Source organism: Vanacampus margaritifer, chromosome 7, assembly GCF_051991255.1.
Source record: "Vanacampus margaritifer isolate UIUO_Vmar chromosome 7, RoL_Vmar_1.0, whole genome shotgun sequence".
NCBI classification, from domain to species: domain Eukaryota; kingdom Metazoa; phylum Chordata; class Actinopteri; order Syngnathiformes; family Syngnathidae; genus Vanacampus; species Vanacampus margaritifer.
Genome location: NC_135438.1, coordinates 6,883,635 through 6,907,132, shown reverse-complemented (window position 1 = coordinate 6,907,132; position 23,498 = coordinate 6,883,635). Strand labels below are relative to the sequence as shown.

Sequence of the window (23,498 nt, the reverse complement as noted above, 5' to 3'; positions counted from 1 at the left end):
TTCTTAGTAGTGTCAGACATGAGAGGATTTTTTCTACTGTGGCAGCAACTTTATTTGTTGATATCTTATACAGAAAACAAAGCTAAGGAATGGGGGTGTAGCTCAATGGTAGAGCAATTGACTGCTATTCAAGAGGTCCCCAGTTCAATTTGGGGTTTCCCTGTCTCAGTTCTGTGTAGCATCAACATCAGTGGAATATTTCTATGACGTCAACTTAACTTACTGATAATGTTACACTGAAAAAGAAATTAACTAGTTTGCCTGTAGTTCAAATGTACTCTGGCGTGGGCCTGCTTTACTGATACCAGCATAGACATACACGATTACCACATAACTGGGGTGTAGCTAAATGGTAGAGCATTTACCTGCAGATTCATAGGTCGCCACTTTAAATCTGGGTAGGCCTACCCCATAATCCCTTATTGTTTGTAGTGTGATTTGATTTCTTTGGACCGTTACTCTGGCAGCAACTTTATTTACCGATACATTAGACAGAAAAAGTGTACTAATCCAAGTGGACCCAAATTCAAGTCATTGTACTCCCTTAATTATGCTGACCTCAACAAAACTCAAAAACAATCATGAGACAATGATAAGTCAACTCTAATGTCAAGCAGGCTCAGTGATATATTTTCCACCAGATTGTGGCTAGCTGCTGCACATCAACACTGCACTGTCTACTGCTGAATGTGAACACTAACACAACACCTGTGACGGTCTGAGCTCTTTTTCCATATCTGTTGAGCTTCCCAGGAGACACCAGCACACCTTTCCTACACTTTCCCATGCAAAGCTTCATGGAAGTTTTTTTTGTTGTTGTGCTGACATTAAGCACTGGCGCCATCTGCAGGAGACACAAACAACAAACTCTGCTCCAGTCCAAATGTGTTGCCAGACCGCAAAGTAGGGCTTAATTTGGAGATGACAGAAAATATTTTATTTGACATTCAACATTAATTGCCACGTAAGTATGCAAAATGGAACATTAATAGTTGGGCGCCCCAGTCCAGTTTGTCTTTCAAGTAGTTTCAAGCAACTTTTATGTCCAGCCACTTTATTAGGTACGCCAACACTATCTAATGACAGTGAATACAAGCGCTGTATCAAAAATCCTGCCTTTACAAATATAATGCTTTTTAATTGGCAGCAGAGCTTTAACAGTTCTTGAATTGAAAGTCAGTAGGTCGTGTCCTGTAAGTATATAGCACGTGTAAAATCTGTTATCAGAGGTGATTGACACCAAAGTGCAACAACGGGTGAGATGACAACCACAGGGGAAGAATAATCAGTCAACATGACATCATAAGCAATAAGGTGTGTGTATTGCATTTCGTAATATATTGATTTTCTATATTATTATTATTGTTGTTATATAATTATTTATATATGTTAGAGGCAAATTTAAAAAAAAAAAACACACACAAAATATCACGAGTGGAGTGGGCTACCTGTTGTTGGGTTTCAGATGTTTCTAATGAGAGGTCGCATAACGGCCGCCGCACCTCCATGTCAGTCACATATTTGCAAAAAGCTACCTTAAATATAAGCAAGTGTACGGACTCACAGACCTCCTCCATCTTTACGCTCAGTGCTCGACCATCCTCATTTGGGAGCACCCATTTTCTGTTCTCTTTTAGTTGTTCACTAGCGCTTTGGCAAGCGACTGCAGCTCCTCCCTCTTGTCGTACAGGTACATCTGCGTTTCCCACAGCATGTCCACCAAAATGGCGTCACTCACTTCGTCCAGCATCACCTCCTGGGAAAGCTGTGGGCTCAGTCTGCGGGAGATGGTTATCATTATATTATTACCGGTTTTATTGTATTGTCTTGAGTGAGTGTCGCAAACCTGTGGTAGATGGTGTCGATCATTTCGCACCAGGCGCTGGCTCGGTCCACGGCGCAGCCGTCAGAGTCAGTGCACTGTCCGGCAGCAAAGCGATGATGTCATATACAACGTTAACTCCATTTGCGATAATTGGGTGGGTGGAGCCATACTCACGCAGTCCACCAGCATCTTGCCCAGCTCTTTGGCTCCAACGATGCTCTTGGCCAGTTCCAGTGGATTGGAGGGTCGGAAAACGTCCACGGAACTCACAGCTACCTGGGGTGGCTTACCTGAGGACACATGGGGACAACGGACAGTGTAAAAAAAAAAAAGAGGAACAGCATTAACTATACATCCCTTTTCTAAACTACTTATCATCATTCGGCACACTGCTAAACTGGAACCTATCCACATTTACACCGATGGACAATTTAGTTTTCAATTAACCCAGCATAAATGTTTTGGGAACATGGTAGCTACAATACCCAGAGAAAACCCACGAAAGATCTGGAAAAACAAGATAATTCCAACCAGGGAAGCCAGAAGTGAGATTTGAAACCCGTATACAAGTGCAATAAGCAGTTTAATATACATATACATTTATTATTTCTCATGATTAAATAGTTGGTTTGTAATGGGTTATCAATAATCCAATTTACAAGAATGGTAATTATTTTTGTGTTGAAACTTTACATTTTTAATTCACATTTCACCTACTTTCTTTTAACCTCAATTTTAAAGAGGAACTAGCATAGCCAGCTGCATAACTAGTCACATGATATGCAGTTGGTGGAGGCTTGTGGAAGAAATTTTGCATTAATCTTTTTTATTAACCTAAAATAATAATATCCATTATTATTATTTTATATTAAGTCTGTTAGTACTGTGAGTTCAAATAGCTGTATCTGGATCGTTTGTGAAGCCCCAGTACACCGTAAAAAAAAAAAGTCGCGGTATGCCAGAAGCTAAAATGGAGAAGTTCCGGTACTCCGCACTGCTGCGTAAAAATAAATAAATAAATAAATAAAAATCACTGGCAACGATTATTTACAAGGCATGCTAACAGAACAAATTTAACTTGAAAGTCAAGGCACCACTGTAAAGTATTTGATTTTGTTTGGATGCGTTAGAGGTGGGCGATCTTGCAAAAATAAAATATAACAATTTTTAATTATAAATTCACAATTTCGATTTTATCACGTTTTTTTTTTTATTAATAAGAAATACTAATTAAACTACACATGAAATAAGAGACGTAGTGAATAAATGCACTTTTTTTGTGAAAATTATTATGGTAACAAACACCTTTTGTAAAGAAAAATACAAATTATAAAGCCGCAAAACACCCGAGTAAAACAATAACAAAAATCACATTTGTTTTCAAGTAGTCTAATCAAAGTGGTGAATCTCGTGCAGCACGTAAAAGTTGAAAAAACTGCTGCTGGTGGGTAAGTAAAAAGCACCTTTTTATAAGTAAAGATCACAATTTTGTAGCAACCATTGTGGGTGGGTGAAGGGTTATGTAATTTCCCATGGTCTGGGTAGGACATGAATGCAACACACTTTTTTTTTTTGTGTGTGCTAACGCGTGCAGATTGATGTGAGGGGCGTACCAGTCCCAAGAGAAACAACTAGACCCAACTTCTTGATCTCCACCCCGTGGCCCTGAAGAAGCAAAAGAAAATATTATTGGTAATCAGACGTCTTATTTATTGAACACCCAAATTCACCAAAGTTGCCTTACTTCTGCTTTTAGCGCTTTGTAGTGCTGATGGACCTCTGACATGGCGTCAAGCGTAGGGTTGTTGGCCAACAGCCCCCCGTCCAGGAATCGTCCCATTGGCCGGAAGTAGGTGGGGGCGGCGCCACTGGAGCGAGCGGCTCGCCACACAAGTTGCTCTTATCAAAACACATAACACGACGGATTCACCTTCGATGTTCTCGCGAGTAGAAGTAAGGCCGGACATTCCTCCATGCTGACAAAGCTACAAAGCTCAGTCAAGCGCACACACACCTTCATCCATCACCTTCCTACGCTTACTGGGAGGCTCCACTGTGTATCCTACTAGCAACAAATCCTCATCCTCCCACCCTGCAACAACGACACGGCTGGCACACGGCGACAACACATCACGGCGACAACACGCGCTAGCTCACTTCCTACCTTGCGGGATGGTGAGGGGCTTGAAAGTGGCGGTGGTGGCATACGGCGACTCTCTGCGGACAGATGGACGGTCGTAGTTCCTGAAAATGTGAAGCTCTCCTGGGTGTCGGTCTGCCAGAACACTGGTCACCATCACCCTTTGTGAGATATGGGAGGAAAGAAAGATTTAATACAAAAAATATTGACACAAAAATAAAATAAAATAAAATAATCCACTAAAATATAGCATTGATTTAAAAAAAAAAAAAAAGGAAAAAAAGAAAGCGCTTTAGTCTATATTTTGGTGCATCTCGGTTAATTCTGGCACAAAATATTTTGGCCAAAAGGAATTGTTTTTATTTTAGTTCTTTGTATTTACCTAACCTCTCAAAAACATGTATTTTTTCAAATGAGTTTTAAAGTTTATGTCACAACGATAGCATTTTGTTTTAGTACAGTATATATTTTATAGAAATTTTTTAAATTTGTTTTTTGGATTATTATTATTATTATTTTGATTGTATTTATTCCAATACAATGATTTCAGATTGTCTTCATCTGAATTTTACGTCTTTTTTATTTTTAGTATATCCACTGTATATATTTTATAGAACTTAAAAAAAAAAAAAGAAGGGGAATATTATTCTTATTTCGATTGTATTTATTCCAATAAAATAATTTTAGATTGTCTTCATCAGAATTTTACGGCTATTTTTTCTAGAGGTGCACCGATCACAATTTTCTGTCCGATCCCCGATCTTTTAAAAAGTCTGACCTGCCATCCCGATTTTTGCCGATCCCGATTTTTTTTCCATTACAAGTAACATATACCTTCAGTGTTCCAATCTTGTTTTATTGGAAAGCATTGAACAATATCGGTGAAATAATACAAATTGGTTGTTTTAACTGCACATGAAGTAGTTCTCTCAAATAGAAATGAAAATCCTATTAGTCATCTCAGCAGAACAGGACAGTGGCTGACTTTTACAGACCTCTGAGGAAAGAGATGAGATTGGTGGAAAAGATCAGTTTATTTTTAAGGGATCGGCCGATCACCGATCTTCCAATATTAAGGAAAGCGGGGCCGATAAATAGGCAGGCCGTTCGATTGGCGCACCCCTAATTTTCCCCTATTTTTTCCTGAAAACTTGTTACCGGTAACTGTAAAAAATAAATAAATAAAAAAAAAGGGAAAAACAATCAAACAAAAGGACTTCAGCTTATCCTTTTCCATCTGACATTTGCACACAAAAAACCCCTGAAACGATTTATATGTGCTGTAATCGCGCTGGTTCCCGACCTGGGATACTGAACGTCTGCCATTTTGGTGTTCTCTCCAAACTCTTTCTTCAGGAAGTCCTCCAGCGGGGCCGATTCGTAGGGTCGCGAGCCTCTGAACACTTGCTCCTTCATTCGAAAGTACAAGCAGCGGAGGTACTCCATGGACTTCCCTGCACAATGAAGAAGCGCTCATCATATTCATACTGCGATGAAGGGACGTGTGGAGGGAAAAATAATGTACTCACCGTGGACGATAGCAAGGGCCAGAATTCCGCCAGTGCTGGTGCCGGCAACCCAGTCGAACAGCTCCCGAGTGGGCCGACCGGCCTCTTTTTCCAGAGCGATCAGCATCTGGATCAGAACCAGGCCCCTGATTCCTCCCCCATCCAGACACAGCAGTGTGTCCATCCTGCAGAAGAATTGCAGGTACACTGTAACAAGTGGTTCCACTTTCGCTATTAGAAAAGCCAGATATACAAACCTCCTTTTGTCCGCCTTGGAACCGTCCACCGCTGACTTGCCTCTGCTCATTGCGGCTATCGTCGCTCCCACGTGCATAATGTCCTCAAACCCTAGGGGCCAATCGGAGATATGTGGTGCGTGAGGCGCCAGCTTAATCAAGCACAAAGGGAGGGAAGTAGGCAAGGGAGTGCAACATGAAATTCCCCTTTTTTTTCTTTTTTCTTAAGAGCTCAATATTGTTCATTCGGTAATTTTACCGATTTGACATGTCATCATCATTGCTCTCTTTTTTTTTAATTTAATTTTATTTTGTATGTGGGTGAGTATGTGCATGTGTGTGAGCATGTGTGCGCGCATGTGAGCGCGTACTCATTAGTTCACCTAAAACCTATTAAAAATCCCATACCGTTCACCTAAACCGAATACTTCAGAATCCAGCTTTTAAAAAAAAAAAAAAGATTTTTATTATTATTTTTTTAATTTATTTGTTTTTTAAAAAAAGGAGAGCAATGATGATGTCAAATCGAATGAACAATACTGAGCTCTCCTGAAAAAAAAAAAAAAAAATCCAGCTAGAGTCGTGAGGTTGTCAGGAGACCCGAGGAAGGATCAAAGAAAAGACAAGAAAGTGAAATCCAGCACCGACCAGACATTACCTACTACCCACCGGGTTAACCAACCAGAGTCGAAATTTCCCTTTTTTGATTGCACTTCTTTTGTTACATTTAAGGGGAAATATTCTCCTTTTTTGCTTATTTTTTACAATTAAAACAGTTCAATGACTCACAATGGACCAATGGAGCGTTCTTTTAATACTACAATGACTGGGGCAGAGGCTGGAGCTTGCGACAAGACCTGCTCCTTATTAGCAGAAGTTTGGGGGGGAAAAAAAATGTAAATGTCCCAAAATAAAATAAAAGCATTTTTAATTGTGGAGTCAGCATTTCATACACTACACCAGTGATTTTCAACTGGTGGGTCGGGACCCAAAAGTGAATCAAGGATAGCTAGTAAAAAGTTGCATGTATTTGTATTCTCATTTTTTCTGAACAGTACTGAGGACTATTACAAGATACTACTGTACTACACTGTGTGTGTTTGTGCCACATTGACAAATCACCAAACACATACTGAAAGCTTTTTTTGAAAGTAACTCTGGATACTTAACCAGCCTAGTTGATCATGAAATGGCCGAAGAAACTCGGCGTGGGAGTGGTTAACGTGTTCATTCGCCGGAACAGGTCAATCGCAGATACATTTTCAGAAATGGGCAAAGGATTTACTTGTTAACACATAACATACAAGCAATTGAATCATAACATTCCGATCCATCCATGTCCTCTTTAAGTTACAAATGCTATCACTAAGTTATATTAACTCATTCACTGCCACTGTAGACGTCAAAAATTCATGTGAACTATTTCTATTAGTTAAAAAGAAAAAACAAAATTCATTACATTTTTTATGAAAACCTAGAAAAACATTTTTATAACAGATATAAAATTAGTGATTAATCGTGAGTCAACTATTGAAGTCATGTGATTAATTACAATTACAAATTTTAATCGCCTGACGCCCCTAATTTAATTAATTTTTTTTTTAAATGAGGGGCGTCAGCCGATTAAAATTTGTCATTGTAATTAATCACATGACTTCACTAATAAACTAACACATTAATTAATTAATTAATTAATTAATCACAAATGTTATATTTGTTCTGAATGAACAAAAAAAATAATAATCTAGGTTTACATACTTTTGTTAGCAAAAGTGGAAAAAAATGTTAAACTAATAGAAATAGTTCAAATGAATTTTTGACGTCTATAGCCGTCAATGGCAGTGAACGAGTTAAAATACCCGAGTACATTAAAATGTTAAGTTGATGCATCCAAGAGCTTAAGGAATAGGCGGCAGATAGCATTACCTACGCCTGGTGCCGCGGCCTTGTTGGTGATGGGCGGAGGGCTGCCAGGCGAGGGGGGCAGGCAGCGTTGCACACCCACACTACACAGCATGTCCAGCAGAATCTTTCTATTGGGACCTTATTTGTTTTTTTTAAACAACATGCATGGCAAATCCCAGTTAGACATGCACACACAAAGAAAGGGGTTACAAAATGTTTATTGATGGGTTAATAATGACAACATGCTTCAATGGCTCACTATTTGGCAAGTTCAAACTGGCTTCCTTCATATATAACAGGTGTAAGGAAATAGTAATTCTGCAAGTTCTATTTTTTTTTTCTTCTTCTTTTTTTTTTTTCCGCAAGTACTATTAATGCATACCATAACTTTGATAAAAGCGATTCTATTTTTAGCATTACCTTTACTGGTGCGGGCGGCGATCAGTCCCGGCGTCTCTCCTAAATCATTATGGATCTCCACGTCAGCCCCAAACACGATCAGAGCTTTGATCAACTCCATGTGATCCATCTGTTCTGACACAAACGCTGGTCATTTCATTTGGCCAGGATCCCCCCCACCCCCACCCCCCCCCCCCCCCCCCCCCCCGGGACTGTGGCCACGCACCTTCATGGCGAGGTGCAACGCCGTGTTGCCATCCTGCCCTTTCAGGTTGGCGTTGGCGCCGTGCGTGAGTAAGACCATGGCTGCCTCGAAGCGGCCCTTCTTCGTGCAAATGTGGAGGGCGCTCTCGCCCGTCTTGCTGAGGTAGTTGACGGCGCTGCCGCTCTCCAGCAGCATGCGACACATCTACAATGCACAGCGTGTTGAAAGTCAGATATTTCGTCACTTTCCAGGTATCTACGCTTGACTTATGAGTGACCAGTAGTTTGGCTTACAGCACACAATTACACATTGGAGCAGCATCAGATCTTTCCCCACACCCGTCCCCCGGTTGAAAAACCCTGCCATGTGATGTGTGATGTTCCTCACCTCTGCAGTTTTTGCCCAGTGGAGGGGCGTGCCTCCGTACAAGGAGTCTTCAGCATGCAGCTGGTCAGGGTCTGCGTTCAAGATCTCTTCTGTACAGCTGACAAAGAAACAATTCTTATGATGTGTATCCCATTAAAATATAGTGGGAAGGTATAAAATTCAAACACAATTCAGGGGGGGCGGGGGGGGGGGGTTCATGCAAGTCAAAGTGAGACCACGTATATCTCGTAAGACTTTCAATAAGTATTGAACTCCACATTTTTGTGTTTTTATTTCCTCAGTGCAAATTTTTCACTGGACTAGACTAAAACCATCATTAAAACCCTGGAGAACCCACGGGGTCAAATTTGGCCCCTATAAATTCTGCTACTCAAATAACAAAGACCTTTTTTTTTTTTTTTTACAAATTTAACTTCAAAAGTCCAGAGTGCCACTTCTGACCCCTGCATGGGGCCATCTAGTGGATGAATATTGAACTTACATGAGCCAGAGTGGTGGTGACAAGATGGCTGGCAACATGCGGTTTTGTTGAGCTGGAAATCAATCCAAACAAAACCATCTTCTCAGCAAACAATCAGATGGTAAAATTTTGTTTTTTTTCGTTAATCTATTTCATATCATGTTGCAGAATGCCTAGGAGTATGTTTTATATATATATTTTGATAAATTAGCAACTCTGAGCTAGTTAAAAAAAAGGGTTAAAATTGAAAAAAACATATATTTTGGTGTTCAGTGAATTTCATGTCATTTAATGTATAATTTTCCAAAGAAGAAAAGGGTTATTGGGTTCTCCAGGGTTAATAAACAATAACAGGGACTAAATCTGTATGCATTTTCGTTGACTAATGAAGACGAGACGGAAAAGTACTGTACTTCACTTAATAAAAAAACTGGACTAAAATCTATGGACATTTTAGTTCATGAACAAAAACTGTGTATGATTTTGTAAAATCTTGGCCCTGCTAATCTGTCACTGTAACACGGTCCATGTGACACACCCCCTTTCCAATTTGCACCTAGCGAGTGCAACATGCACAAACACATAGTACAGACAGAAGGTGGATTCACGGTAAAAGGTAAAAAAAAAAAAAAAAGAAGTAAATTATAGTTATAATATAACATTAATCCAATGGCTATAACATTCCAACAATAATGGTAATCTGACCGCTAACTAATGCTGGCTAATTTACTAGCTCATAGCATGGAGCCATAGTAGCCACTTGTTGCTATACTGTAATTGTGTGTCAAGTTGTTTTTCGCCAAAAAGACGAGAGAACATTTTTATATGAAATAGTTTTAGATACGAAATGTTCAGCATAATCTGCTGACAAAAAATATCCAGGGGTAAAATGATTGTCTTGACTAAAACTTTGACAGTTTTTGTTGACTAAAACTAGATGAATAAAATTATGTTTTCTTGGACAAAATGACTAAAATGCTAGATTTATAGTCGACTAAAAATGGAGTAAATAAAACGGGATGAGGTTGACTAACAAGCGTGATTGAAACTGGACTAAAAACTGAGGCAAAATTTTAAAATGGCAGATAAAATTAACACTAGAAGATACAACCCCGTTTACGCCGTTTGTAATTCTCACCCCTTCTCACTGTACTTCATGGCAGAGTGAATCGGGTAGCCAACGCCACCGGGGATGTTACACTTAGCCCCGCCTCCTAAGAGGGCTTTGACGGCCTCCACTCGGCCCAGGCGGCAGGATACGTGCAGCGGCGTCTCCCCGCTGTTGTTCAGCTCGTTCACGCCAGAGCACAACCGCGAACACAAGACCTGCGTGATGACATAACAATGGCAATTCATTCATTTCTGTTGGTCCACTTATTTCATATTTCCCAGTCAGTTCATGTTTCACTGTTTAACTCTATTATCATGAGCATCACCAACCATTACGAAGGGTAGCGTACATGTAACCCAAGGTTCAAATCTCGCTCACCTGGATGATGGCGGAAGAGTCGTGCTTGGCGGCAATGTGCATGGGCGTCTCCCCTTGGTGGTCTTTGATGTCCGTGCGAGCTTGGCTCTCTTCCAGGAGCTCCTTCACGCACGCTGCGTCGCTTCTCTCGCACGCGAGGTGCAGCGCCGTTTGCCCGAGGGCGTCACGGGCGTTGATCTGACTGCAAACAGAAAACTTATTACAATTATGTTGGGGGATACGTTTCAAGATCTACCCACAATAGGTAAAAATCTGCACTATTGACAGTAGGGGTGGGGATCTTTGAATTTCTCACGGTTCGATTCGATTCAGATTTTTGGATGTGTGATTCGATTCAGAACCGATTTTCGATTCAAATCGATTTTTGATTGACAATGATTTGATTGACAATGATTTTTGCGTCAATCTATACATGTGCAAGGAATCGTAATGATCTTCTCTAGTCTGACTCGCTAATGCTAATTAGCGCGCTACTCGCGACACTTTTATCACTCAAAAGAACGGCTCCACACTGCAAAAAAACAACTTTTATTGGAATAACTTGACTTTTTCCTTCTACTCTCTACAACTTAACAATGTATCAGACCGCATGGAACCACACTGCCCCTCAGTGGCCAAACCGGGTACAACATGAACAGCGCTCCAAATAAAGGCACACCCAGACAAAGTTAAGACATTATAAAATAATTTAAAAAAAATTGATTTTGGGACATTTAAAATCGATTCTGAATTGTACTAAATGAGAATCGTGATTCTTATGAGAATCGATTTTTGGGCACACCCCTAATAGACAGAATAAATAAATTGGAAAACATACTTTTTAAAAACATTATAGAAATGTTCCTTTAAGAATGTGCTCATGGTTTTACGTTTTACTATTCTGTGGGAACACTGTAGCACCAGTGCTTCAGATCATAAGCTTTGCATTGATTTTCACAACACAAAATGTCAACCGACAAATTCCATGGAATCCCCTCTCTCACCTCTGAATGTAGTTGTGTTTCAGACACTCCCTGAGGCCCGTTTCCACGGCGACGTGAGCGGTGCTCCAATCCGGGTGGCTACGAACGCAGTCGACGATCATCTGGGCGGTCTCGGCCTTCATTGGCGGGAGCGTGTCGTAGAAGGGCGGAAGTTTAAGTGCGTACTGCGGGAACCAGTTCATGGCGTCCTCTTCTGACGCCACCTGGAAAAGCCTTATGGCAAAAGTGATGCACGTTTAGAAACTAATCACAGACTAATCAAAATTCTTATGATGTTACCTGTATTTGATGGTATACTTAATTGTTAACATCAACTCCAAAACGATTAAACCTTTTTTTTATTTTTAAATAAGTACATTTCACAAACATGTTCATCACCACCTCACGTGACAATTCCTGCGCATGACTGACCTCAGCGCCGCTGAAGATGTGTCGGGACACAGTAGCACACAATCCCAGGATTGGCACTGGCCGTTCTTGTAGAGAACCAGACGTCCTTCCTGCCTCAGCTTGATTTTCCCTCCCCCACCGTAGTCCGACAGCTGTACGTCCCTCACCCGGTAAGGGTTGGTGAACAGGGTGGATACGGCGGACACGGTGTCCAAGAAACGGCCCAGGAACTGCATGGTGTCCTGGGAGGAATCACAATTTGAGCGTGAGTCTGTGGACTGAAACAATGGCAGCTTGGAATTTGATGTTTTACATTTAGTGCAGATTAAATTTCTGTACAAATGTTCTAAATTAAATGTGTCATAATCACACACTGTGAATATGCGTACCACAGATACATGTTTTTTGTTTAAAATGACTTAGGGGTGTAAATTGCCAAGCACCTGGCGATTCGATTTGTGTCACGATTAATAGGTCACGATTCCGATTAATACAAATCTATAAAATGATTATTGTGATTTTTTTTAAACTCAAATTTAGAAAATACTACTCAGTAAACTTGTACATGCACACTGTAAGATTTGTATGAAAATGTATTTATTTATCAGAAAATTCAGGCATATAAGTGAGCCACTGCATTTAACAAACAGGTTGCAGTCAGTTTCATGTTTGAACAGCACTGAAATAAAATATTAAGGCTTCATGTTCCATTAATATAACAATCTCCCATGCTTAATGTGTGAAACATAACCCTAAGTAACACGTTTTGTTGAATATTCCCATCAAAAATTGATGTTTAAAAATCGATTCGGCCGCATATCCAATCGATTCAAGAATTGCGCGCTGTAATATCGCGATATATTGCCGAATCGATTTTTTCCTAACACCCCTAACATGACTCCTGGCTTCCGAGTACAAGATCCACTTTAGCCATGACTTTCCCTTTTCTTGTATTTTGAGGATTTCTAATAGTCCCTTCAACTTTGTTAGTCCCTTAAGGTCAGTAGCATCAGTCAAAGACTGTAAACAATGGTAGGGGATGCCCAGGTCAAGTGTCAGGTCAATGCAGTGAATCAGTAGCCCCCCCCAAAATAGGCCCAGAGTGACCTCTGAATGGCCTTCACTCAAGACTTTCACTGAGCTAATTGGCCACGTGTAGCCGAAAAGTTGCAAGTGAATCTGGGAAGTCAAGGTGCGAGTGTGTAGTGCACTAGTGTGTCTTTCTCAGTTATCCGAAGCATTTCGGAGAGTTGAGACGATGGGCAGGAGCGCGCGGTTGGCCGGAAACTACGCTGATGTGTGAAACCCGGAAGTCGTAAGTCCGTGGCATGATGGCATCTACCCCATTTGTGGCTGATAGGGAGTGGGACAGAGCTCTGGCCTTAACTCATTCATTGCCATTGACGGCAATAAACGTCAAAAATTAATTTGAACTATTTCTATTAGTTAAACATTTTTTTTCCACTTTTGTGGAAATGTACATTTAGAACAGATATAAAAATTGGGATTAATTGTGAGTTAACTAGTGAAGTCATGCGATTAATTACAATTAAAAATTGTAATCGCCTGACGAGACAATTATTAAAAATTAGGGCCGTCAGGCGATTAAAATTAGTAATCGTAATTAATTGCATGACTTCAGTAGTTAACTCACGATTAATCACAAATGGTATGTCTGCTTTAATCCACACAAAGGTCCTCTATGGGCCTTATGCGCAATGTCACCACATTGCCTAACCAGAAAACAGATTGGCAGACTTCCCTGTCAGCAAAAGGGGAACTACAGGCTGATAACATGATGGTTTGAACCCTAACCTGTTAGGATATCATGTTCTTTATCGATGATGTCTTTGGGCAATTGTGTATTGTGTAAATCACAAGACAATGCAAGAGACCAACTAATAATATTGTTATTGCCGTTCATCCATTTGTCTTGAAATTTTCAAATTCCCAGTTAACTTGAACACAGCATGACTTAATCTATGTTTAATTTCACGGCTCATCATATCCCATTGGTTTTCATACAAAAAGGACACGGAGTTGAATTATTTATCCTTGTCTGTGTAACCCTGCCTCGGGGACTGCAAGAATACATCATTTATTCAAACTATAGTCAAAAGCGTCAGGCAGCATGCTTTTGCTGTCTACCAGACTATTTCTTGTGAGATAACGACAGGATCAATGCTGCTAGCTTGGCTGTTGTTTGTCCCAGTTCCAGTTGAACGTTTCCATTAGAAAGCATGACATTACGCGAAACTTCATTTTGAATGATAAACAAGTGAGTCCATTCATTCAGGTTGCACGTTTCGGGTCGTCCAGTTACATTTCACATGACAATACAACGTCAGAGACGAGAGACGGCGCGAACAGTCATTTAACGTCATTTAAAAACCGGCTCCCATTGTGAAACCAAAACTTCAGAAATTCCCCCCCAACCCGGTTTATCGTAGATAATCGCATTAACTATTGCAGAAGTAGTATTACATCCACTTACGACGAATGCTTTCCAGTCCTGTGTGATGTCTGATTTATGACAGCGACGCCAACAACCACCACGCTCCAACCAAACTTGTTGAGTGACACCAAAAGAACCAATAACAGCTCAGATTTGCAGGAAGTAGGCGGGACCCAATGTTGGAAAATATCAAGATCTAAAAAATAAAATAAAATAAAATATACTCAGGATTCATGATACTTTTTATTGTTCGTTTATCGTAGGAATGTATCTTTATTTTTATTTAAAATTTTAAAACCCGTGCAGGAAGGTAAATACAGTACATTCATTTAGAAATATATCTGCTGCTGCATATTTTACATTAGAAAAATGGCACAGCACACCATCAAACAGAAATGATACATTAACATTAAAATACAGTATATTAAAATAATCATCTTGCCTCAATTTTCTTAAAAAACAAAAACAACTCCAGTTAATTTATCTTTATCAAGGAGTCAAGTGGTACACTTAAATCTTCTTCCAGTATATGGCTGAAGATTTTTTTTAAATCTGAAAAGTAAATATATATATATTCAAAAATAAATAAAAAATAACGCGAAACTAATTCTAAAACAGAAAGTAAAAAAAAAAACTTATTCAAAACTCAACCTAAACATTTCCAAAAGTTAAGCTTTGTAAGGTCTTATCGAATCAAAATGCCTTACAAAAGTCAAACAAAAGGCATTAATGCGTTTGTGTTCATATAATTAAAAAATAGATTTAACACTACCGTCAACTGTCATTTCTGGACCTGTACCTTCCTCGTTGCCATGACGACCATGGGGGCTGGCCTCAACCACGTGACATACAGCAGCAGGCAGAACCCAGTAGCTGTGCGTGCGTGTCGCGGACAGTTCGGCCGCGGTCGAACTGAGCAGAGTCGAACTCCCTGTCTCCTGGAACCGATTCCAGACGGGTAGCGCATAGATAGGATGGAGCTCTCGGCGATGGGCGACCGCGTCTTCGCCGCGGAAGCCATACTGAAGCGCCGCGTCCGAAAGGTGAGCCTCCACCTTGACGCTTCTCCCGCGTGTTTTGACATATGTTATCCGCGGGAAAGTCGTCCTTCTTCGGGTCTCTTATTTGGCCTCGGAGGCCTCCAGCTTGCTAAGCTACATGCTAGGCTATCTTGCGAAAATGTTAAAGACATGACTGCTGTTTTGGGGCCTTTGCCCTGCAATAAAAGTGACACAAAAGAGGCTCGCTTGTGAAAGAGTGAGGCCGAAGGGAGGAGTGTTTAAAATGGGGCCTGATTTATGCGGCAGCTAACGGTGGCTAAAGCTACGCGGCCACAGTGGGCGCACATACCACAGATGTCTCTTGTTTAACGTGACTTTTGTCTTTGCTCCTGCAAGATGCTTCCCCCCCCCATAACTTTTCCTTTTTATTGTGGTTGACTCTTTTCAATGTTGAGCATTTCCAGTAGTCCCTTCAACTTTGTTAGAGGCCATAAGGTCAGTAGTATCAGTCAAAAGACTGTAAACAATACTGGGGGTGTGTTCAGGTCAAGTGTCAGGTCCATGCAGTGACCCCCACCCCATTCCACCCAAATGGCCTCCGTTGACCTCTGAATGGCCTTCACTCAAAACTTTCACTGAGCTTCTTGCCACATGTTGGCTAAATCAGTGGTTCTCAATTTTGTTTGAAAGGGGTCCACAAAACAATTTTCAATAATTTATGCTGTATTATTTGAAAAAAAAAAAGAGGCATACTGACATACGAGCTAATATGACGTTGACGTATCACATGAGTTTCACAGCTTCACTTTTTTTTTTTTTTTTTTAAAGCTGATTCTAATGTGATGAAAGTTGAGTCGACGTCGACTAGTCGCTGGTGACATCGTTGATATTGCACACTACTATACTATAAACAAGGGATGCACCAATATATATGTATACTTTTAGTTTGTACTCTATATAAAAAATGCTCTGATACTATTACAGTTCTTCAAAGAGTCACTCCCAGTTGAAGTTTGCAGTCAAACTAACACAAAATAAAGAGAATTACAAATTGTGTATTTCAGCACATCTTGCAAAACAGAATGCAACATGCTATAGACAGGCTAGCAAATAGCCTTGATGCTACAGTCTAAAACAAAGGGTTCAGCAACATAAAATTGAAAGCTGATAACAATGTTCACAGGCATATATTCTTCCTACTCTGCAAAAAAAAAGAGTTACATTAGTGTAGTAATTATATATAAAAAAAACAGGGAGGGAATGTTTTGCAAAAAACACCCTGATGAATAAATTTGAATAAATCACCAAGCCCTAATACAATGTGAACACATCGTCTGTGTGTGTTTTTCTTGCAGGAGAGACTTGAATATTTGGTGAAATGGAAGGGATGGGCAATGAAGTAAGTGCTTCTTCGACTGGTCACGTGTACCATAAAGCCTTAAAAAAAAAAAGTTTAAATATAGATTTAAAAAAACAAGTATATTTTAAGATGTGTCCTCTTTTGATGCGTTCTTTGTGCTCATTCAGGGACAGCACCTGGGAGCCAGAAGAGAATATTCTGGATGACAGGCTGATACTAGGCTTTGAGCAAAAGTGAGTAGATAAAACATTTAAAAAAAAAAAATCCTTTTCACTCATATAGGATTACTATATTTTTGCAACATGGGTGGTCGGCATGTGTTTTATGAATTAACGTATTTCCACAAGCACAAAAAAAGTTGGGGCACTTTTAAATTGAGGTATAACTGTATTACCTGTTTGGGGGGAAACGGGTATTTATTTATCTTATGCGCATGACAATCCTGACTGCTAATTTGAGTAAGGCGTCGTAAGAGGAGCAGCCATTACTTGAGGAAATACAGCTTATGCACGTATTTGTGATTTTCATATTAAACAGTGTTACTGTTGTTGTTTTTTTCAGGGAACGAGAGCGGGAACGTAGCGGGCCCAAAAAGCGAGGACCAAAACCCAAAAACCGACAAATGAAGGTAAGATGACACGCTGAGCCACAAATCAAAGTTAGAGGCAAAATAACACATGCGACACAATGCAATTAGATTAGTGATGCACCGAATATTCGGCTTTTACAATAGAAATGTTATTTCACATTCATTTTAATTGACCTTACCTAAATCATCCTTAACTCATTCACTCCCAGCCATTTTCACTAAAGCAATCCCTTTCACTCCCGGCTGTTTTACTGGATTTTGACTTATTTTGCAAGGCCCACAGAATATTGTTTTCTATTGCTATAAAAACATGGAACCTACCAAAAAAAAAAGGTTAGAGTCTTTTCTTTCATCAGGAAAAAAAGTATATTTCTATTTGTTTCCGTTTTGCAGCAAATTTCATCATTATTCACAAATCTGTAGCTTTTTTTCAACATGGCCCAGGTTGATATTTTTTGCTCTGCTGCCACCTGCTGGCCATTTGTGTAGTAACTACCATTTCTTCAAACGTTCTTTGCGGTTGAGGCTGCATCAAAGTCTTCTGTATGATCTAGCATTAAAAAAAACGTATAAATACGTCTTTGGGACACTTAAAACATTTAAAATAGAACGTATTCATACGTTTTTGGGAGCAAATGAGTTAAATGTTTAAAAAAGTACATTATGTATTTATTGTAATGTCTCCAACTGTAACAATTGGTTGGTAAAATGAATACTTTTTTCCCCAAGCCTCAGAAAGGAGAAACAAGCACTCGATGCGCAAAATCCCGCCAAGCGACATCGCGCTCCGCTTCCAACCGAGCGACTTCTTCCTCTTCCTCCTCCTCCTCCTCCTCCTCCTCCTCTTCCTCGCCTCACCCTTTGACGACCACATCCCCAAAGCTCAGCTCCCTGGCCGCAACCCACAAGCTGAAGAAAGACATTCACCGCTGCCACCGCATGTCCCGCCGCCCCCTGCCCCGCTCGGACCCCATGGCGTCCTCTTTCTCCAGGCCCGGCGGCTTCCCGTCCCGCCCTCACGCCTCGCCTTTCTCCGAGACTGTGCGCATCCTCAACCGCCGCGTGAAGCCCCGCGAGGTCAAGCGCGGCCGCATTATCCTCAACTTGAAGGTGATCGACAAGCCGGGTCGCGGCGGCTCGACGGGTGGCGGCTCTCGGAGTCTTCCTGGGGGGCGCCAGAGCATCCCCTCCCGCAATCGCATCATCGGAAAGAAGGGAGAAGCTCCTTATAGACCTTTCCAGCCCCCGCTAAAGATGCTCGGCTTCCCCATGTACGGAAAGCCTTTCGGGCTGCAGTGCGGCGGCCCCCTAGCCTTTCACCCTCAACCGCGGTCTTGCAACGCCAGGAACACCCGTCCTGCTCCGTCCCACTTCCAGGGTTCCGCACCTCCTTCCAGCTCCAATGAGAACCCTAAACCCTCCCAATCTGTCCCGCCTTCCAGTGAGCCGGCACAATCCAAAAATCCCGCAGAATCTCCAAATATCCCCCCATCCGCTCCCACCAACACCGTCGCGTCGCCCACCCTGCCAACCGGCGAGGATGCTGGCGACGCCCCGGGCGCCTCCCTGCCTCAAGACGGAGGCGGCCCGCCAGAACAAGCCAGGGTGCCTGTTGAGGGCGACCCCGACTGGCACCCGCAAATGGGACCCAGCTGCAAGGACGTGGTGGTCACCGATGTCACCACCAACCTGGTCACCGTCACCATCAAGGAGTTCCCCTCCCCCGCTTCGGGCCCCGCCTCGCCCATCTCTGCAGAGGGTGCTGCCGCCCCTGACACTTCAGAGACCACCCCGTCCAAGCCATAACAAACCATATGGTACCACCAATGAATATCAGTTACCCCTTTAAAAGTTAACAATGTTCACTTTTGCGAGGTATTAATTTAACAATACAGTAAAAATGCATTGAAATTGCATGTGCACATCACAAATTCGTATATAATGGACTTGCAATGCCGTAGTGAGAAGTGAGCCCACTGGCGGCCATCTTGCGTTGCCATCTTGCGTTGCCACTCGAATACATTGATTTCTATGCGGCGTTTTCTTTGTCTCCACAGTAAAATTGAGAAAACTTTATCGGCCGATTTCTTTTATCATCTGGTTTATCTGTATGACGTCAATTTGGTCGATAATTATTGTTTATCCCTAAATCAGTAAGAATGAGACTATACATTTTTTCTTATAAGGTATACAGTATCTCAGAGTGCTGCTCTGAACCATGAACAATGGAGAGAGAAAAAAATTGCTGTGAAATGTTATCATGACCTCTGAGTCACGATTCAGCCAAGTTCATTCTTTGAGGCTGTCATCACTCCATCTAGAGATCCGAGCGTAAAACACGCACTGACTTGTTGAAGTTGTTAGTAACAGTGACAATGCAAGATGGCTGCCCTCGGGTTTTAGCCGCTAGAGGCCTATGCAGCACCACTAGTCTTAATATGGTTTTCTGACTAGTATTGTTATTTGCAGAATATGAGTTAAGCAGCAAAATTCACCCGTTTTTAATCCATTAATGACATCACTGTTGCTCAGGGCCCGTTTATTGCTGCTTAGTTTCATTGTACTTGTACCTTCCAGTGGTGTACCCCTGTGGAGCTGTTCCTAATGTTTTGACACAAATTCGATAGGAAATTAGATGCAGTCAACAGTGCTGCATGATAACCCGCCACAGTGATACACATTTTGCTAAATTAATACCTCTATGAGAGCAGAGTCTTTTAACTCATTCACTGCCATTGACGGGTGTAGACGTCACAAATTCATTTGAACTATTTCTATTAGTTTAAATTTTTTTCTCCACTTTTGTTAACAAGAGTATGAAAACCTAGGAAAAAAATTAGAACAGATATAAGATTTTTGATTAATCGTGTGTTAACTATTGAAATCAAGTAATTAATTTGCCTGACGCGATTTAAAAAAAAAAGTAAAAATTAGGAGCATCAGGCGATTAAAATATGTAATCAAAATTAATTGCATGACTTCAGTAGTTAACTCACGATTAATCACAAATATATCTGTTCTAAATGTACAATAAAAAATTCTAGGTTTTCATACTCTTGCTAACAAAAGTGGGAAAAAATGTTAAACTAATAGAAATAGTTCAAATGAATTTTTCACGTCTATACCCGTCAATGGCAGTGAATGAGTTAAAAGTGAATAGAACACGATTCCGCCCATCCGTTGAATGGTAAAATGTATTTGACAGTGAATAAGTTGAATTCAATGGCAGCTACTTGGTCCTACCTGCCTCTTGGCTACACTTTGTCCACCTACGCATCCGCGATGCGTTCATGCGCACTTGGTCAAACGCTTATTTGTGAAAAGTGTGAAAGAAGTCGCCTGCGAAGGAGCCTTTTAACCGTTTCCCGCCCTTGCCCCCCCCTGCCGTCTTTCCTTCAAACACGCATCCTTCCGATTTCGACGTGTTTTTGCACTGAACACATTGCGGCACAGTGACGTGAATAATGAATGAAATGCACTCGACTGCGTCTATAGATTATGTCGTTCGTCAATGCCTTTCACTTTGAACGCATATAGAGTACACACAGCCAGTATTTATATGCACGCGCACGCGTAGTAAGCCGCATCGGTAGACTTTGTAAATGATGGCCATCCTCGCCGCCTTTTCCCCCCCCCGCTTGCCTTGATATCTGTGACTCCTTTATAGTAACTGCAGCAGGTGTCAAGGTCTGAAAGGTCTAGAACGTTTTTTTATAAGCAGCATAGGCAAGTAGCATTTCTGTAGCTTTTGTCACGGATCTGAGGCTACTACCTCCAAAGTGAAATATCGGCGAGATGATTTGGTTGCAACCATTTCAATAAATTCTGACTTTTAACGGGCTTTCTAAAAGGGGCTGTAGATGCTTCTGTCTGGACAGTTTAAAGGGCCAGTTTGTACGTGCTGCATGGCCGTAAACCATGCAAATTAGGGCACGACTAACTAATCATTTGGGCGATTTAATTGGGTGATATTGGCTCTTAACTCATTCACTGCCATTGATGGCTACATACATAAAAAAAATTATTTGAACTATTTCTATTTAACATTTTTTCCCACTTTTGTTAACAAGAGTATGAAAACCTAGGGGGAAAAATATTGGACAATTAGAATAGATCTAAAATTTGTAAATAATCGTGAGTTAACTATTGAAGTCATACAATTAATTACAATAAAAAAATTAATCACTTGACGTGATTATTAAAAAAAGAAGAAGAAAAGATTATAAACAATTAGGGGTGTCAGGCGATATTTTTTTTTAATCGTAATTAATCGCATGACTTCACTATTTAACTCACGATTAATCACACATTTTATATCTGTTCTAAATGTACAATAAAAAAAATCTAGGTTTTTATACTAATTAAGTAATACTGTTAAACTAATAGAAATAGTTCAAATAAATTTTTGACGTCTATAGTCGTCAATGGCAGTGAATGAGTTAAAGCGGAAGTCAAACCTCCCAAAAAATAATAATATATTCTATGCAGCCCCACTGGTCTAAATATGGTATTCTAGTTAATATTGTGTTAGTGGAAAATGAGTTAAGCAGCGAGATCCAGCTGTTTTAAATCCATCTCAGAAGGCGGCCATTTTGACACTTGCTGTCAACTGTAAATGACATCACAGTTGCTCAGGTCTCAGGTAACAACTAATCACAGCTCAGCTTCAGAAAACAGGTGAGCTGTGATTGGTGGTTGCCTGAGCTCTGAGCAACTGTGATGTCATCTTCAGTGGACAGCAAGTGGCAAAATGGCCGCCCCGAAATGGATAAAAAAAACAACACATAACAAACATATTCCACAAATATAATATTAATCAGAATGTCATGGACTAGTGAGGTCACATATAACATATTATTGTCAATGAATGTTTAAGGTTAATTTCCACTTTTAAAATCTACAAAAATCCGCCTATTAAAAAAAAAAAGTGCTGTAAAACAGTCAAATGTTCTGCCTGTAATTCATATCTTTATTGTTGTAAAAATGTATACACAAAAAAAGTGCTTTTATTCATTATATATATATTTTTTAATTTTATTTAAAAAAATAATAATCAACCAATTAATCATTAATTGAATTTTTTGTCTGACAAAAGCCCTGTTTTTACTTGAATCCTTAACACCGATTTGCTTGATTTGTTATGCTGAGTCAAGACCTGCTCAGACCTTCACACCCCGTTGTACCCTCATGTCATACAGTATTACAAACTTCCCCTAATACGTTGCCTTATAGCTGCTCCGTTCACCCCAAGCCGCACTCCGGGCGACGACCGTTTGACCTCGCCTCAGCTCCGAAGAAACAAACACTTCCGTTAGCCTGCCACAACTTAAGCATGAATATGAAGACGCAAGCTTGTAAAAAAAAAAGAAAAAGAAAAACATAAGACGTCTCTCCTCTTGTTCTTCTGCATACTGGATGGTTTTCTTTGTTGTCAGTACTCACAGGTTCACTCGGAGGGGCTGATTCCAAAAATGGGCCACATGAAGAAACCAACACGTCTTTTGACATTTTTGGAATGGGCTCTTCCGAGGACCGGATATCTCCACTATGTTTAAGTTGTGGGTAGAAGTTGTGTAGAAGTGTGCCAAGGCGTTTTTGTTGTCATAAACAACTCCACTTAGTGGCCTATATTTCTACCAAATAGGGCTTACGATTTTTATTTTATTTTTTAGCCGTGCTTTCCCTTTTTTTTTTTTCAATGGCTTGCTTCTTATATAATTACCAGTGCTTTATTTCACACTATTTTTTAAAGGAATGATCCTTGTTCAATGAATTAAAAAAAAAAGAAGTGCTTTTCAAGTCTTGTTTTCTTTGTACTGTATTATGACATTTGCGAAATTATGCATAATTACTTTCAATGTGATGCAATTCAACGCGAGTTTGAACCACAAGGCTGTCGTTTATGAGTTCTGTACACGGGTGACATTGTAATGTACGTCTCTTTATGAAGCATGTTTTTAATTGTACAAATGATATATATTCACTTGTCATGTTACATGTTAACTCGTTGCTTTCGGTGTGTTTCCTTTTACGAGGCTTTAAATTAAAAAGCTGTCAAGAAGAAGTTTGCCTCGTTTGTTTAAACCACTTAAACCACAAATTGGCATTCTGTACAATTTTTTTTTTAGCAACAGTATTAAAATGCACTTTTTGTGGACTGATGAAA

At 40.4% G+C, this 23,498-nt stretch overlaps 2 protein-coding genes across 4 annotated transcripts; one reads left to right on the top strand and one right to left on the bottom strand.

Annotated features, from left to right (window-relative positions):
- Window positions 1-12: 12 nt before the first annotated feature.
- Window positions 13-14,580, bottom strand: pla2g6 (phospholipase A2, group VI (cytosolic, calcium-independent)). Of its 3 annotated transcripts, XR_013294917.1 has the most exons (20): window positions 14,422-14,580; window positions 11,949-12,169; window positions 11,538-11,750; window positions 10,555-10,735; window positions 10,204-10,391; window positions 8,606-8,702; window positions 8,240-8,422; window positions 8,035-8,143; window positions 7,636-7,752; window positions 5,731-5,821; window positions 5,495-5,658; window positions 5,269-5,419; window positions 3,990-4,126; window positions 3,840-3,917; window positions 3,570-3,724; window positions 3,439-3,490; window positions 2,000-2,115; window positions 1,847-1,920; window positions 1,569-1,778; window positions 13-844 (listed from the first exon to the last, which is right to left on the bottom strand). XR_013294917.1 is itself a non-coding variant. In XM_077571826.1 (19 exons), the coding sequence occupies exons 2-19, from the start codon at window positions 12,161-12,163 to the stop codon at window positions 1,634-1,636; spliced, it is 2,466 nt and encodes an 821-aa protein (XP_077427952.1). In that variant the 5' UTR covers window positions 12,164-12,169; window positions 14,422-14,580; the 3' UTR covers window positions 915-1,633. The 3 variants fall into 3 exon arrangements, 2 of the variants coding, with proteins under 2 accessions (XP_077427952.1, XP_077427953.1); XM_077571826.1 differs by lacking the exon at window positions 13-844 and having other exon boundaries at window positions 915-1,778; XM_077571827.1 differs by lacking the exons at window positions 13-844; window positions 3,840-3,917 and having other exon boundaries at window positions 915-1,778.
- A 625-nt stretch (window positions 14,581-15,205) lies between these two features.
- On the top strand, window positions 15,206-23,498 carry cbx6a (chromobox homolog 6a). Its single transcript, XM_077571286.1, has 5 exons — window positions 15,206-15,425; window positions 16,739-16,782; window positions 16,911-16,976; window positions 17,305-17,371; window positions 18,062-23,498. Exons 1-5 carry the CDS (start codon window positions 15,357-15,359, stop codon window positions 19,136-19,138), a joined length of 1,323 nt encoding a protein of 440 aa, XP_077427412.1. The 5' UTR covers window positions 15,206-15,356; the 3' UTR covers window positions 19,139-23,498.